The sequence below is a fragment of the Peromyscus maniculatus genome, chromosome 18, assembly GCF_049852395.1.
Source record: "Peromyscus maniculatus bairdii isolate BWxNUB_F1_BW_parent chromosome 18, HU_Pman_BW_mat_3.1, whole genome shotgun sequence".
NCBI classification, from domain to species: Eukaryota; Metazoa; Chordata; class Mammalia; order Rodentia; family Cricetidae; genus Peromyscus; species Peromyscus maniculatus.
The window spans coordinates 6,572,501-6,589,044 of NC_134869.1; the positions used below are offsets into that span (position 1 = coordinate 6,572,501).

A 16,544-nucleotide genomic window follows, 5' to 3' on the forward strand; every position below is an offset into this window, starting at 1 on the left:
TCTAAAGACATATGAACACCTGATTTTTGACAAAGAAGCTAAAATTATACAATGAAAAAAAGAAAGCATTTTTGACAAATGGTGCTGGCATTCACACATGCTAGAATGCAAATTGATCCTTTATCTGTGCCCATGCACAAAACTCAAGTCCAAATGGATCAAACACCTGAACATAAATCCAATTACACTGAACCTGATAGAAGAGAAGTAGCACAGACACTGAGAGCAACAACTAATACATGGGACCTCCTGCAACTGAGAAGCTTCTGTAAGGCAAAAGAGACAGTTAACAAGACAAGATGACAGCCTACAGAATGGGAAAAGATTTTTACCAAACCCACATCTGACAGAGGGATGATCTCCAAAATATAAAAAAAAAAAACTCAAGAAAATAGACATCAAAATACCAAATAATCCAACTTAAAAAATGGGGTACAGATCTAAACAGAGAATTCACAATAGAAGAATATTAAATGGCCAAAAGACATTTAAGGAATTGCTAAAAATCCTTAGCCAAGAGGGAAATGCAAATCAAATGACACTAAGATACCATCTCACTAACAACCTCATAGCTTGAGTGAGCTCTACTAACACTGGGGGAATCTTCATAACTAACTATGTAACTTTTTTTGAGCCCACCAATCTCTAAAGTTCTGAGGATCTTCCCTGGGTGAATATTCACTTCAGAGGTCTCATCCCTACTACTCCCCTTTATCCTGACCTCATTTCTAAGCATCCTTTCTTTCTCAAATTGTTGATTATTAATCTTAAGGAGGGGAAAATCTAACCATGGACAGTGCATGAGAAGTGAGCTTTCAACTTCACTTGGATAAAGTTTCTAATGAAGCAGAGGCCTAGATTTCTGGCTTTGGAAGGAGGAACTACCTAAAGGCTTCCATTGTGAATCCAGAGGCTCCTGAAAATGGCACCTTGGTTTCAAGTCACTTTTCGGTGAGGTATGTAGCAGGGATGAAATAGATATACCAGGTGACATCAGCACATGGACATTCTACTGTATCCTGGAGAGCCCTGGCATTCCATGTGATGTCACCAGTGTTGTGGCAACATCAACTGTCATTGGGGCATTTGTGCAGTGTCTTGTGTTTCACCTACAGACATGCTGTCTAGACTGAACAGGATTCTTGGGAGACAGGATGGAGAGCACAGGGAGACCAAAGGGAGGCAGAAGGAAGATGGCCTTCAGTCTCCAGGTCACACATCAAGAAATAAATGGTTCTGGGGTAAGCTCAGTGAGTCCTGGGAAAGGGATGGGGAGCTTCCTGAAGGAGGAAGGCTTGAGCTGCTTCTTCCAGGAGTGGGGCTAAGCAGGTGAGAATTTCTGAGAAGCAATGGGCATACCTGCTCCTCTGAGTTCTTCAAGAGCAGAACAATGTTGAGGATTTTCAAGGTTAGTTTGGCAGAGAGCCAGGAATATTCATGGCTGCAGCTGTTCTGTTGAGGGCCCTCAGCTTTCACTCTGAGTGGAAGGAAGCACATGGGGACTAAAGAGGTTTCAGTACCAGCCCAGCAACTCACACACACTGGATGTCTTTTGGTGTGTGTCACTAGTAACAGAGAGAGTAATGTCCCCTGGCCAGAGCTAGAGGCTCTCACATTTTAAATAACAACCACTAGCAGGGCAGGAACCATCAAGTATTGCTTCATGTCAGTGATCCCTAAGGTTTCTGAGTTCCTGCCCTCTCACTAGCCAGTCATCTTCCCTCTACCTTGAGTGTAGGACTGGGATATCACTCTTCCTGTCAGTATTTGTTCTTGGTGTCAGAGGGCTCACCTGTGGATGCCCAGTTCATAGGTATTTTCAGTCACACCTTTCAATGGTTGATAACATCTTTGCTAACATCATGATGGATGGAATGTATTCTCCTGAAGCTTTTGGCAAAAGTTTCATCTTTACCTATGTGACTTATCATTGCTCTGACAGGACCCACATAATCCTCCACCATCCTCATACATTGTAACTGCCCTGTGGATCTTCTCTGATGTGCTTATTCACCTCGTGCAACTGATCTTCCTTCCCCATTATACTGAGCTAATTTCTTAGCATCCTTTATTTCTCATCTTGTTAGAGATCATCAGGAAGAGAAGAGCCATTCCTGAGTATAGTTTGGAAAATGAGTCTTGCCCTCCATACATGATGAACTGTTGAATTAGAATGAACTAGATTCTAATGAATCAGAGAGATCTCTGGATTGGAAGGAGGGGGTGTTGAAGGCCTTCCCCTGTGTTTCAGGGAAGGCTCCTGGAAAGGGCAGCTTGGCGTTCAGTGACTTGGGGAACAGTTTGTTATAAGATAGGTGAAGGCTGTTGGCAGTGACCCTAACAGTCCCTTCTCTGGAAATTCTATTGTATCCTGGAGAGCCCTTGGCATCTTTTGTGAAATCACCAGTGTTGTTACAATGCCATTTGCTCTTGAGGCATTCATTAAGTGCGTATAGGGTTCACCAATCAACATTTTGGCAAGATTGAGCATACTGACTGGAAGAGAGATCTCTGGTTTTTTAGGGAGGAGTTGAGGCCAGAACTGGACCTTCTAGTAATGGGGTTCAGTAGCTGTAATCATCTGAAGCCATGCGCCTATGCTGCTTCTCTGGGTCCCTAAAGAGCAGATCCAAAGTGGAGGTTTCTGATGGTTAGTTGGCAGAGGGCCAGGAATGGTCAAGGATGCAGTGCTGTGCTAAGACCTTTTTCAGTTCATTCTGACTGTCAAAGAATGCCAAAGGAGGCACAGAACCACTAATGAGGTATCAGGGTAGCATGTTGCTGCACTTTATTCTCAGTGGATTTCTGTAGGTTTCATGGATATCTGATATAAATACCAGAGAGCAAAACTTTCCATCCATGTACCCAGGTCTGAGACATTCAGTGTCTTTTAGTCCTGCACACAGGTTATCGGGCAGGGAGGTACAAATCACCAGGGAGTCCAGGACTTTCTTGCATCATAGCAGGTATCTGGTGACAATTCCATGCCAACATGACTGACCTTGCTTATGCCTTTCAGGGACAGTGGGGCTGCAGTAGGGCCTGAGGCATGTATCTATCCTCAGAGATTGGAGACAGACACATCGCTTATGGACCCCAGTTTAAGGATATCTGCTCTGAATTTTCAGCCTTCGTTGGGTTCCATGCATTTGCTCTCCCTCAGGCTGCCTCTTGGGACTCCACATGATCTCTCTTGGCCCTATGCCATTCATCTGTACAAATTCACTGTGTTTATGTACCTACAGGGACTACTAGGAAGGCATCATCCACACCCTTCTTCCTCACTGAGCAGGAGCAGCAGCTGAACCAGGTGGATAAACTGACCCTTCAGCTACAGATGCTGACCAATGAGAGGAATGAACTGCTGGAACTCCTGGCCCGTTATAACAACAATGAGTTGAACAACAGGTATTCATCATGCCCTTTTCTCTGGTAACTGTCTTGACCCTACTGTGTCCTGAGTACATCTGAGAGGCAGAACTGAAACCTGTAGGAGTGAGATTTGACACAGGCTGTTCTGATTCCTCCGAATGAGAAAGCAGAGCCTGTGGCCTGAATCACAATCTACAGATGGGCAGGAAGTTGTAAGATCACAACATGCATTTCAAGAGGCCTTGACAGACATCGGCTTTTAGGAGATCCTTGGTGCTCTCGGTTGAGGGTTTATATTTATTTTTGCTCTTTGCTCTGGGAATAGGCTGAAAGGCCTTGTGGTCCTACTCATCCATCTGTGTGTCTGGAAGGCTTGGAGTTCATCCCTGCTCCTCTCTGGTCTTGCTCCTTATACTTTGAGGCAATACTCCCTGCCTGCATTTCTTTGATATCCTGTGTGTGGGTTCATGTGTGTGAAGTGCTCTCTAAGGGGCCCAAACATTGCAAACAAAGCAGTGGCCGGTTTTGCTCTTTTCACTTCTCTCTCCCTTGATAAACCATTAGATAACATTCCTAAATTTAGTCCCCAAAGTCCAGTCCCTTTTGTGGACACTGACTCATTTTTGAAACTAAACACTAAAGTTCAACAATCAAAATTTATTACTTGGTTACACTGGCTAACCTGTCCCATCAGAGCTCAACAATTTACCCAGCACAGACTTAACCTTTTCTACTTAAAAACCCACTGTTAAAAAAGACTGCTGCTTGCTGTGTGCCTTCGCCTGCTCAAGAGACACGCTCCCAAGCTATGCTTGCACTGCTAGGTTAATAAATCTCCTTGTGCTGAGGATTGTGTGTCTGAGTGTGTTCTGTACTGTCTCTGAGACAGTGTGTGTGTGTGTGTGTGTGTGTGTGTGTGTGTGTGTGTGTGTGTGTATGTGTGTGTGTGTGTCCATCCTTTCAGATCCTGAGAGTCAGAGATTGATAGTAGGTCTGAATATTCACATGTCTCAAAAATTTCTGGTGATGGAAGTGCTGAGGCCAGGGAGCCCCACATTGAGCATCACTGCTCTCAGCCTTTGTGCACATCCTGGTCCCTCATTGGAATCCCCTTGGGTGTTTATAAAGCCACCTGAATGTAGTGCCTCCCCATGGCCATACAGATCATGAGTTCTGGGTATCCTTGTACGGAGAAAGAATCTCTGTTCTCAAGACAGTGGGAACGTCATTGCAGATTTCAGATACACCCCCATCTGTGGCACAGACTGCTCAGACCTTCAGAGCCAGCTAGTCTGCTCCCAGAGGTCTACTGAGGGAGCTCATGTAGCCCTGTCTCCTTCCCTATTGACACCCAGCCTTTCCTGGCCATGGGACAGTAAGGCAAGTCTAATGCACATCAGGAGGTCCAGTATAGAATTCAGGGTGTGACATCCAGTGGGCTACGGTAGTATAAAACAGAACCTTAATTCATGTGGTCCCTAAGGCATGTATTCATGGGGTCCTTTGCTCCTGGGGCCATGCCCTACCACAGGCTGAAATCTGAGCTGGATATGTTGAAAACACAGCATAAGAAGGAGATGTCAGATATAAAGAAATTCCCCAAGGAGATTTGTGAGGCTTCGTACAAGTGCAAGGAGCTGAGTGAGCAGACCAACTCCTACCGGTGAGTGCCTAATTTAGTTGGGACCCCTGAAATTGTTAGGGACTGCTTCTGGTAGTCTGATGTTTTTCCAGTCCTGCCTGACCAGCTGTCAGGAGGAATCTGTCCCACCTCCCGAAGCCAAATGGTCCCAAAGACACACACAGAGGCTTATATTACTTACAAACTGTATGGCCAATGGCTTAAGTTTCTGGCTAGCTAGCTCTATCATCTTAAATTAACCCATTTCTATTAGTCAATGTTTGCCACATGGCTGCTGCATGGCCAGGCTGCTGGCATGTTTCTCCTTGGGTGGCCGCTGACATCTCCTCCACCTCTGACTTTCTTCTCTAACTTTTCTGGATTTTTCTGCCTGGCTCCATGCTGCCTTGTCATAGGCCAAAGCAGCTTCCTTATTAATCAATGGGAGCAATACATATTCACAGCATACAGAAGACATCCCACAGCAGCTTCTTCCCTTCTTCACCTTTGAACAAAGCTGGGCTGTGGTTCTAGCCTGTTTACCTCTTAGCAAGCAGCCTGTCTGATAGCTCTTGGAATTGTGCCTCCTAGACTGAGTTCTCCTAAGAGTGAAAAGTCTCAGAGCCCCTCCCAACATTTTCCTGTCAGCTTCTGGAACTTCTAGACAGAAAACATGGTTTTCACCATGAATGTTTTCTGTGGCTCTGGCAGGAGCTTACAGAGCTCCTTTCTATGGAAAACATGAAATGCATTCCCACTGGGTCTTCTGCCCCACCCCACCCCCTGAGCATGGTTTCCCTCTTCCTGCTCATGTTTGCTCAATACTGTGAACAGTTAAACACCAGGGTGTGTGGTGGAGAGGTAGGGGATCTAGTTTTCAGAGTTACATGGATCCCTTTTGCTGTCAGGGTATTCAGAAATAGTTTGAATCTTTCTGGAATTTGGCTATTCTCTGTCTTTTGTCTGTACCTCAGTCATGCTGGCATGGCTAATGTGGCTTCATCCCAGGGATCTGGGGTTGGGGAGATGACACCTTGCAGGAATAATGGTATTGGGAGGCAGGAGTGCAGATGGAGGTGGAGCTCATCATTTTTGCTGATATTTCAGCACCCTCTACAGTCAGCTCCTGAGTGAATGGACTCGGCTGATGGAAAAAGTGAGCATGTTGAAAGAGGATAACAGAAAGCTGCAGGGGGAGCAGATTTTACTACAAGAGTCCTGTGAGGAGGCCAGGAGGCTCTGTGAGGAGGCCCATGAGAAGATCTATGACATGTGGACAAAGCAGCAGCAGGTAGGTTGAAGCAGCAGGGCCAGGCTGCCCACCTGTCTAACCATACACACACATATACACACGCCCATGTAACCCTCAACTCACTTATCCAACTGACCCATCCCATCCAATAGTTCATTTCTGTGATCATTCACAAGTCTTTCTGAGGAGTTAGCCTCTTGGAAGGCACTGCATGACTGCCAAGGAACCCTACTGCTCTGCTAGAAGCTGCAGTCCATCGAGGGAGACAGGTCAATCACTTGTCACTTACTGATATGTTAGCATGGAAGGAGCGGTGTTATGATGGGAGCCACATAGGGAGTAGCACAGAGATCTGATTGACTGAGTTCAAGAATCAGGATCTCATTTGCTTGCAGAGGTCATATGAGATCAGAGGCAGAAACAGTATGGAAGGAGGAACATCCCCTACAAACGTCAAATGACTGGGTCTTGTGGACATCTTTTTGGGTGTCATATGGCATTTTACCCTCTTGTTCCCAGACTGCCATGGCTTTCTCTTTACCTGGTTAACCTCTTGGTTCACACTGACAGAAACTAAGTAACAGCTTGTCAATACTGTTTCCTCTGACTGGCATTGGCCAATTCTACTATCCTGGATCTTACACTCAGAAGCTCACTGGATGACCAGGGATGTGGCCAGGGCTTATGACAGGCGGGGGCGAGGGTGGCAGATTTGAGATTTTGAGAGAATAATTTCTCCAACTACACCAACATAGGCTGCAGAAGCACAGCATGTTTCCCCAGACATGTTTAGTCTCAAAATGATGGAAAGCAGAACTGTGGGTCTCACTTGAAACAGCTAGTGTGAGGAGTTTCAATTCAACTGGTAATGCCATCCTCATTCAGTTCATGTCCTCCTCATTGCATTCTGTTCACTTATGATTTGAGGTGTGTGTGTGTGTGTGTGTATGTGTGTGTGTGTGTGTGTGTGTGTGTGTGTGTGTGTGTGTGGTGTATGCATGTGTGAGGGTGCACACATTTGTTTGTTTGTTGGAAAGCCACGTCAAGCGACCTCTGTTGCTTTCTCCCTTATTCCCATTAGCCCAGGTCTCTCACTGAACCTGAAATTTTCTCTTCTGGCTAAGCTGGACAGCCACAGATCTTTGGATCTCCTGACTCCTCACAGTAGAGCTTCCTGTCTTTTTCTGTCTCATCTCATTACTAAATGATACATTTGGTCAGAAAAAGAACTGACTTGCTGGTTTCTCTTAATTTTTACACACCATTATTACTTTGGAATTAATTCATTTTGTAATAAATAGCAAAAATCAAACAATGGAGCTATTTGAAAAATCAACATAGACTTTTCTTTCACAGCATAGAGGTAACATCCCAGGATATTTCTAGTTTGTCTTACTGGCTATACAATAAGGAACCTGACATTTTGATGCTCACTCTATCATGTATATGACTGTGTCTTAGGACAGATTCCTCCTCATAGTTGTATAGAGTGCGCATTTCAGAAAAGTGCTGTAGGTGACCTATGTAGCCTCCTAGTGACTTCCTTGGGGCTGTTTTCATATAATATGCACTGTAATCTGGTCAAAAGTTATTGGGTAATGACAATGGGTGACTTCCATTCTCTGTTCTATCACTGTTTCTGTGGAAAAGTCTGGGCAGGTTTAGTGAGGAGTCCATGATGGGTCAACTTGGATCTGTCGGGAGGCTTCATGTCCAGCCCTCTTCCATGGGCACTTGGTCTTGTGTAGTCAAACTCAGTTGTGCAGAGGTTGTTACTTTTCTGTACAATCAGTGAGTCTGGTGATAAAAACTTTCCTAGGAAGGGAAATAAGTTCAGGCCAGGGCAGAAGAGCCTGGATGGGTCTGAGTCTTTTAGATAGCGGGGAGGACCCACTACCTCACCCTAGAGTAGAAAAGGTGCTGCAAGATTCTAGTCTTCTGCCTTGCTCTCCTGGGTACAAGAAAGGTGTGTGTGTGTGTGTGTGTGTGTGTGTGTGTGTGTGTGTGTCTGTGTGTGTCTGTGTGTGTGTGTTGTATGTGTGTGTCTGTGAGTTGTCTTTAAGTGCATCTTTGTGTGTATGGGAATATGTGTTTGAGCCTCTATGTGTATCTTCACTCACTAAAGGAGCAATGGAACATTTTTAAGAATGATGGAGACAGACTTCAATGAGAAAGTACTATGCCTAACCTGGTTAGTACCACTTTGCATCAGTCAAAGAACTGATGGAGCTACCCATAATTCTGCATGTCCATAAAGCTAACAACAACAAAAGACAGAAAATTGATGCAAGGTAAAAGTTTTTCAGATATTTGTAGAGGCAGAATTATTTATCTGCAAAGAAATCCTTGGGAGAAAAACAAAGTAGTGGGGTCAATGAAGGTGAGAAAGAGGCTACTGAGAGGCAGGAAAGGTGCATGAGAGTTTGTGTCCTCTGTTCTGGGTGAATGGTGCCTGACCACTGATGACTTCCCTGCATCCTGTTTTGTTTTTCTCCTCATTGTCTGCTGCCATTTTCCTTGCACCTTTCCCTAACCTTGGTTCAGCTAACCTTGTCCTTGGAGCTTGGCCTGGATTTTATTCTCTGAGAAATTCTGAACTGCAGAGATGCTTGTGACTGCATCTCAGCCCAGCAGAAGTCCCACAGCTATGCTGAGGTGTGAGAAGAGGCTGTCTCAGTGCACCCCTTAGGCTCATCACACTCTAAAGCACCCACTCCATGTTCTGTCTGCAGCACTCAAAAACTGCTTTTATTTTGAACTTCTTCATACTGAGTTAAAATTCATCCTGATGGAGGGTTCGCAGAAATGAGAATTCTCAGATATTGATAGTAGTGTAAAATGGTGCAGCCCTGTGAGAAGCTATGTACAATTATTCAGAAAGTTGAACTGCAGACTCTAGGTGGACCATTGATTCTAGAATGGAAAGTAGGTGTCCTAGAGAATAGGGGACAATCGGGTTACAGCAGGACTCATCACAGCACTCCCAACTAGAAACTATTCAGATGCCCATCACTGATGAGTGAAAACATGCAATCTGGTCCACGGAATATTGTGAACCTTGAAATAATACATGCAATCATTTGGCTGAGTTAGTCAACCTTCTGTTACTCAAAGAAATCCCTGACACAATCATGTTACTTGGAGGAAAGGTTAATATAAACTCCTGATTTTAGAAGTTTTCTAGTTTTCTGAGCTCATTGCTTTGGGCCTAAGGCAACCTGTGGTTTAGAGAGCTTCTTTGGGAGAAAGATGCCCTTGAGGAATCATTGTGTGAGAGCAAGTGGCTGGTCCACTGCCATCCAGTGGTCCTGTGCTGGGGAACTAACCCTTCAGTGCACAGACTGGGAACTTGCTAGGAGAGCTTGGATTACCAGTCAAAAACCCCTGGGGTTCACCTGTCTGTGTTCAGGTTTATAAAGTAAGTACTACACTGACTGATCTGTCCACTGAGTTCTTCTCCCAGGTCACCAGGCATGCATGTGTTATACAGACACACAGGCAGGCAGAACACCCGCACATATAAAGTAAAATGAAATGAAAAAATATCGAAACAAAGTAAAAGTACACAATCTTCTCCCCATCTCTGTGTTTAGAGCATCCTCTGTTTTCCTGCCTCTGGGATGGATGATGGGTAGAGAGGGTGTGGGTTAATGAAAGGTAACTTTCTTCTCCATGCTATCACAGGTGATCTCTTCTTACAATAGTGTTATCTGGGAAACTAATCATGGATGCAATGTAGTGTGCTTGTATGTGTGCATCCATTCACATGTTCAAGAGTGTATACGTGCATGCATTCATGTGTGTGTGTGTGTGTGTGTGTGTGTGTGTGTGTGCTTACACGTGTGTGTATTTAAATGGTGCACACAATCCTCTCCTAAAAACACAATCTTCTAATGAACAGGAACATCAAAGACTTGAGGAAGATCTTCAGCACCTGTTGAAGCAGGAGCTGCTCACCCGGCAATGGGACTTGGCAGCAAAGCTGCAGCATCACTTCACTGTGTCCCAGATGAGGTAGGAGCCCAGGATTCCAGAAGCAGATGGATCCAAGGGGGTCCGCTGTACCTGGATTTCTGTCCTCCTTGAGTTTGTATTCAATTGGCAAAGCTCCCAGCCATAGCCAGGGAAAGAACATCTCAGAGTGTCATTGCTGACTCAGTCAATAGGAACTTATGTCCAGGAAGCAATATGTTTTCTCCTTGGTCTTATGGAGATTGTGTCCTCTTCTTCCCTTCTGAGACCACTAATATGCTCTGAGTATCTCATCTCTTAGATTAGATCTCCCCACAAATATGCCCGTATTAGCCAGGAACCTAGAGGGGATAATCAATCATGAGGAAAGTGTGTCGTTCTGCAACTTTTTTTTCCATAAGGAATAAGACGTTTAGAGATAAGTGTCTACCTTTTGGCAGATTTGTATCCAGCAGTCTCCTGCTGATTGCAGGCTCTCTGCACTATTTATCAGTTTCTCATGAGAAGATTTACTCTGATCATAAACAGAGTAGGAGTTGACAAGTTAAGCCCATGCAGGGTTCTGAGATGTAGGAATAAGCAAGGCCTTCTCTGCATTGCTATGTAGGCTCCACTAGAGGGCAGGCATAGAGTTTTCCAGGAGGTTCATATTCACCTGGTATCTAATCAAGGCCAGGTACATCTTCCCTGACCTGTGCCTCAGACCTTTGTCATAATGATATTTCTCCAAAATGATGTCTTTTGACTGTTGGAGAAATGTGCTGTTTTTTCTAATCCAGCACAGTGTGTATTTTCCAGTTCAAGTCTACTAGTTTTTAAAAGATGAGAAAAAAAATCCTGCCCAGTAGCTCTCTGACCATTTTCCCTTGGGGAAGCAGGGAATGAACTCAGCTGAAAGGTAATGCTCAATTGTCTAGCTGAGTAGATCTGGTGGGGGTTCAAAAGCTGACATGGCAGGTCCCCCCAGGCTTGTGTCCCAGCTGTCTTCCTCCCCTAGGTTTGAAAACCTCCAGCAGAAACTGGAGCCGACCACAGCCTAGGATGAGAGCCTCCTGCAGATGGAGCTGCTGAAGCAGAAACACTATGTCTCAGGCAAGTCAGCCACCATTGAGCCCCATCCCCAGCAGTCAGGGATCATCGGGTGTGTTTCCTTCCTTAACTTTTGTTTACTAGGGATGAACAGGCCCTGATCTCTCATGCCAGTGGCACAGCAAAACTGTTTCTAAATCATATTTTCTTTACTGATTTTCCCAGACAGCACCTGATAAGAAAACTGAGAAGGCTGGAAGAAGCCAGAGACACCGTAAGGCATGATATTCTACACTCCAGGTTCAAGGCCTCCTCAGAAAATGCTACCTCTTTTCAGCTTTGAACTCAACAGTGAGCAAATATCAACCTACCATCAGGCGATCCAGCCACAATATCATCTACATCTTTTGGCTCACTATCCCCAGAGAAAAGTTTGTGTCAGAAATAAGTCTAAGATACAGAGAACACACAACAAATTATTAAAAGCCCTGACTCCATATGTGATGGGAAATCTGACAAGGAAGACTGTGTTTATGTCACACTGCCATCGAGACAGACTACACCAAAAGCACAAGAGTCTCTCTACTGCAGCGCTGAAGCTGACGCCATGTCACAGGCAAGTGTAGCTGAAGATAATTCACTACAGAGAATAAGGCAGTTCCTCACTTCATCTGCGCTTTCATAGTGAAATTACAAAGAAAACTGTAATTTCCTTAATATTTTTGTTTTATATCTTGGGATATTTATGCATTGGTTTTTGGTTTTCTTCATTTTCATTTAAGGTTTTTTAACTTTTGTTATTACTCTTAATCTTGTCATTGTTTTAATAGTTTGCTAAGGCTATACACTGTATATAATGATACTGTTTTGAAGGCCCCATTGAGTAAAATGAATGTATTTTATGAATAAAATACAATTTCAAACTTTTTACTCTGAGACTCTTCTTTAGTCAGGTGAGGTTTCACACTCCTGTAAACCTAGAACTCACAGGCTTGGATGTATCTCAGTAAGATCCAGGAAGCTCGGGCTGCACAAGGATTTTCCATTCATGGGTCTCAGGGCTACACAGGGGGTGGCACCTTGGATGTGGATGGCATAGCCTACTCCATGGATACCAACTACATAAGAAAAGAACTAGACATATTCTATCTTTGAGGTCATATATTTAGCTACCAGTAAAATGTGGTACACTGTACACACATGTTCACAAAATCATCATTTAGTCGAAATTAAGGGAAACAAAAATATATTGCTCCAGGCCTCTCAGGAAAAAAACTGTTCATTAAAATTGTATAAAAGAAATCAGGAAATGAAAAGTAATATGCCTCTGGTTTTCTTGAAATATATCATGAGTGATAACAGATCAGTAGAGACAATTTCCTGCAAGACATGTTGGGATATTTTGTGGTGTTTTCTTTATACTTAGGGGTGTTTTACTACCACATACATGCAATTCCCACAGAGGCCAGGTGAGGGCAGAGTCCCCGTAGAATTTAAGTTAAAAGGTTTTTTAGCTGTCCTGTGGGTCTTCTGAGACAGCAATAAATGCTCTTAATGGATGAGCCATCTCCCGAGTCCCTGCATTGACTCCTGTCCTCCCAGCCATGTGTGCTGTATTAGGTGGATTGGATCACTCCCAACCAAAGACTGAAGTTTATTGAAAACTGTAGGGACAGGCATGCTAATTGTCTTAGACTGCCACACATCCATTCAGGGCTCTCATAGGTTCAGGATCCTGCCCAAGTCTCACTGACTGTGAGAATGGAACAGATTTGATAGATCTCTTCTATGTTGACAGGACCTATTAAGCCTGTCTGATGAAATGCAGAATTGAGAAGACCCTCCTGGGGGTGGAGGTAGGATGAGGAATCCCTCTTGATGGTCCAGAAAAGCAATGATGGGAGGGAACCTCATGACTAGAGGGAGTGGATAGAGTTTGCATCAGGGCCACATGTGGCAGAGTGATTTTGGGCAAAACTAAAAAAGGAGAGAAGTGGTTGAAGCTGCTCTTTTACTACAGCAGATCACGATTATATCGAGAAAATTCTTCAAGATGACTGATTTACTCTTGTGAAGCTACTCTGGGATAGATCTGACTTCTGAGACTAGAGTGAGGGAGAGATTTAATGTGTAAAAGGAAGTAATTCCGTATGCCTCCAAGCTAGAACTATCATAATCAAGAGCAAAAAGTACCTACTGTCTACTGATCTTAATGTGTGCAGGTGTGTGTGTGTGTGTGTGTGTGTGTGTGTGTGTGTGTGTGTGTGTGTGTTGCCATGTCTTGGCCCACATAAGCTAAGACATCTGGTTTTTCATTCCTCACTTAAGCTCGAATCTCTCCATCTCATATAATTACTCATTTAATTAGATTAGTGTGTGATCCATTGGAGAAATTTCAGACTTGTGTTATTTTACTTTCTTGCCCAGTGATTCTGTACAATTCATAACTGACATAATGCTGCTGTGAGGACCAAACTACTCTCAAAGTTTTATCCCTGTCTGGTGTATTGGTCTGGGTTCTATGGGGTAACAACTTATAGAATGCATTTCTATATGTACAAAAGCCTATTTTTTAGAATGACTTAGAGGCTGTGGTCCAGCTAATTGAACCTTGGCTGGCTATGATGGCAAAGTCCAAGAATCCAGTAGTTGCTCAGTCCACAATGCTTGATATCTCCGCCCATCAGTAGTATAGTCTGGAATCCCAAAGAAGATGGCTCCAATGCCAGTGAAGGAATGGACTTGCTAGCAAGGTGAGAGCAAGCAGCTAAAGAGTCAAGGCTCCCTTCCTCCATTTCTGTATATGGGCTACCAGCACAAGGCCTGGCTAAGGTTACAGATGAGGTTTTGGCTCAAAACATCTGAGTTAAAGATGTTACTTTCCTCATTAACATCCAGATTAATGTCTTCCAACCACAAAGAGCAGGATTCTGTGTGGATCTTCTGTCTTCAAATTAAGCAAATATACCTCACAGGTGTGCCCCTCCATATTGGGGTCTTAGTTAATCCAGATGTAATAAAATTGACAACTAAAAATAGCTATCACAACTTCACCCCATGTCAACTTGACACACAATTATATCTTTTTATATCATGATTAATTTCTAAATGTAAAACAATAACCAGGTCATAATAATGCCTAAACATGATATAATTATTCCAAGTACAAAGCAAACACATTACGTATTAGACTAGCTCAAAATTATGCCTAGCATTATTTAACTATCCCTGTACAACTACAAACACAATAAAAAGTTAGAATAAGTGGTAATGTCCCTTGAGGGACATTTTTTAGTATCCCAAATTTAAATATGATAAACATCAATATTCTCCCTTCTTTTAGAATGAATGATTTTATTTATTTATTTTTGTTTTTACATCCTAACCAAAATTTCACCTCCATCCTCTCCTCTCAACCTTCCACCCACCCCCACTCTTCCTGATCCACATCCATTCCTCCTCCTCTTCTCTTCAGAAATGGGCAGGCCTCCTATGGATATCTGCCTGCCATGTCATATCAAGTTGTGGTAGGACTAGGCATGACTTCTTCTATTAAGGCTGGATATAGCAATTCAGAAGGAGGATGGGTCCCAAAAGCAGTCAATAGAGACAAGCCCTGCTCTCACTCTTAGGAGTCTCACAAGAAGACCAAGTTATACAACTGAAAAATATATGCAGAGTGCCTAGGTCAGTCCCATGATGCTCCCTGGTTGGTGGTTCAGGCTCTGAGTCACTATGAACCTAGGTCATTTAGTTCTGTGGCATGCTTGTGGGGCTCCTGACCCCACTAGCTCCTACAAAAATTTAATTTTTTTATTCACCAATTTAAATGCATTGGTGTTTTGGTTTCATGTATGCCTGTGTGAGGGTGTCAAATCCTCTGGAACTAGAGTTACACACAGTTGTGAGCTGCATTGATTTTTTTTCATTATTTTAAAAATATTACATATGAATAATGTATGGAAATCTGATTGGAATTTAAAATAATACCATCTATCTATTTACTTATTTACAATAAGGGAAACACTTATATACAGACATATGATAGAGAATGAACACACAATACACACCATGCCATTTTGACATTCTGTTCACATGGAGGTCAATGAACAAATTAGGAGGAGTAAGCTCTTTCCTTCCACCCAACTAGGCATCTCAGTGGCCCTTCTCTGGTACTTTCCATGATCAACTCGTGGCTTTCTGCCTTAGAGGATTTTCTTGTGGTTCTGAAACTTAGAGAATATTTTAATATTAATGGGCATTGGGAAAATTTGTACAGAATTTTGTTTCAAATGAATGATACTCTTAAAAAAAGCTCACGCTAGGGGTAAGAATTCTTGATGGGAAGAGGGTTGCTGTGTGTCTAGCTTGAAGAAACTGCTGGTTCAGGGTAATTCATGGGAAAAGGCAAAAGTTAATTACTCTGACATGCAGGTGAGTGAGTTCACTGGAAATAACCAGTGAAAAAGCACCAAGGAAGGTTCCAGGATGAGTCATTGAAATGCCATGTTCCTTCCTGGCATTGTGCCTTTGAGAGTCTGTCCTTTGTGCCCCGTGCACTTCTCAGGTCATTAGTGCTGTTCAGGCTCCTGTGAACAGTTCAGGTTTCAGCATTTAACCAGTTACAGCAATCATCACATACTTCTCTCAATACAACATTCCTACAAGGATCAAAATTTGCAAGGCACTTCAGCACTTAAATAACCTTTGTGGTTACTGCATGTTTTAGAATACTAATGTCTCAAAGACTTAGTGAAAAACATTCCCCTTAAAATGGAGTGCCTTGTACATTTCAATCTCTAGATACTTTTAAAACAAGAATCACTGAAAAGTTGATGCAAAATGACATGCACAGAACGTGATATAGTGAGATGCATCTTTAAATTAATATATATGTTACACTTCAGTATTAAATATGAGCACAGTCATTAATTATATCCAGACTTTTGCTTTATTTCATAGTTGTTGACATTCAGAATATGCTATATCAAAACATGGGGCTTGACATAGGAAGTTCTTTGAGTGGATGAATGAATGTGAGGAAGGACTCATATCTTCCCCTGAAACTGCTCATACAACCTAGAAAGGACTTCCTGACAATTTCCTGAAGCAGGTCAGAAGCACCACATGTCTCTCCATGGAGGAAAGGTGCAGCCTCATATCTGAAGACTGATGAAGGCACACAGAGAGGACATGATCCAAAAGCCCTCACTGTTTGCCATTCATCTGCTTGACTCCTATTGCTTTCATTTTGACACACGTTTCATTACATTCCACTTTCCATCAACTCTAGAATAA

At 43.2% G+C, this 16,544-nt stretch overlaps 2 protein-coding genes across 4 annotated transcripts in view; one reads left to right on the forward strand and one right to left on the reverse strand.

Moving 5' to 3' along the window:
- Nucleotides 1–16,544, reverse strand: part of LOC143269256 (disks large homolog 5-like) — a 340,382-nt gene that overhangs the window by 230,725 nt on the left and 93,113 nt on the right. The gene's annotated exons all lie outside the window — the stretch shown is intronic.
- LOC143269259 (disks large homolog 5-like) lies at nt 1,056–13,904 on the forward strand. 2 transcript variants are annotated; one of them, XM_076554359.1, is made up of 7 exons: nt 1,071–1,241; nt 3,246–3,408; nt 4,904–5,035; nt 6,101–6,284; nt 10,147–10,259; nt 11,215–11,309; nt 11,472–13,904. In XM_076554359.1, exons 1-6 carry the CDS (start codon nt 1,118–1,120, stop codon nt 11,255–11,257), a joined length of 759 nt encoding a protein of 252 aa, XP_076410474.1. In that variant the 5' UTR covers nt 1,071–1,117; the 3' UTR covers nt 11,258–11,309; nt 11,472–13,904. The 2 variants fall into 2 exon arrangements, with proteins under 2 accessions (XP_076410475.1, XP_076410474.1); XM_076554360.1 differs by lacking the exon at nt 10,147–10,259 and having other exon boundaries at nt 1,056–1,241.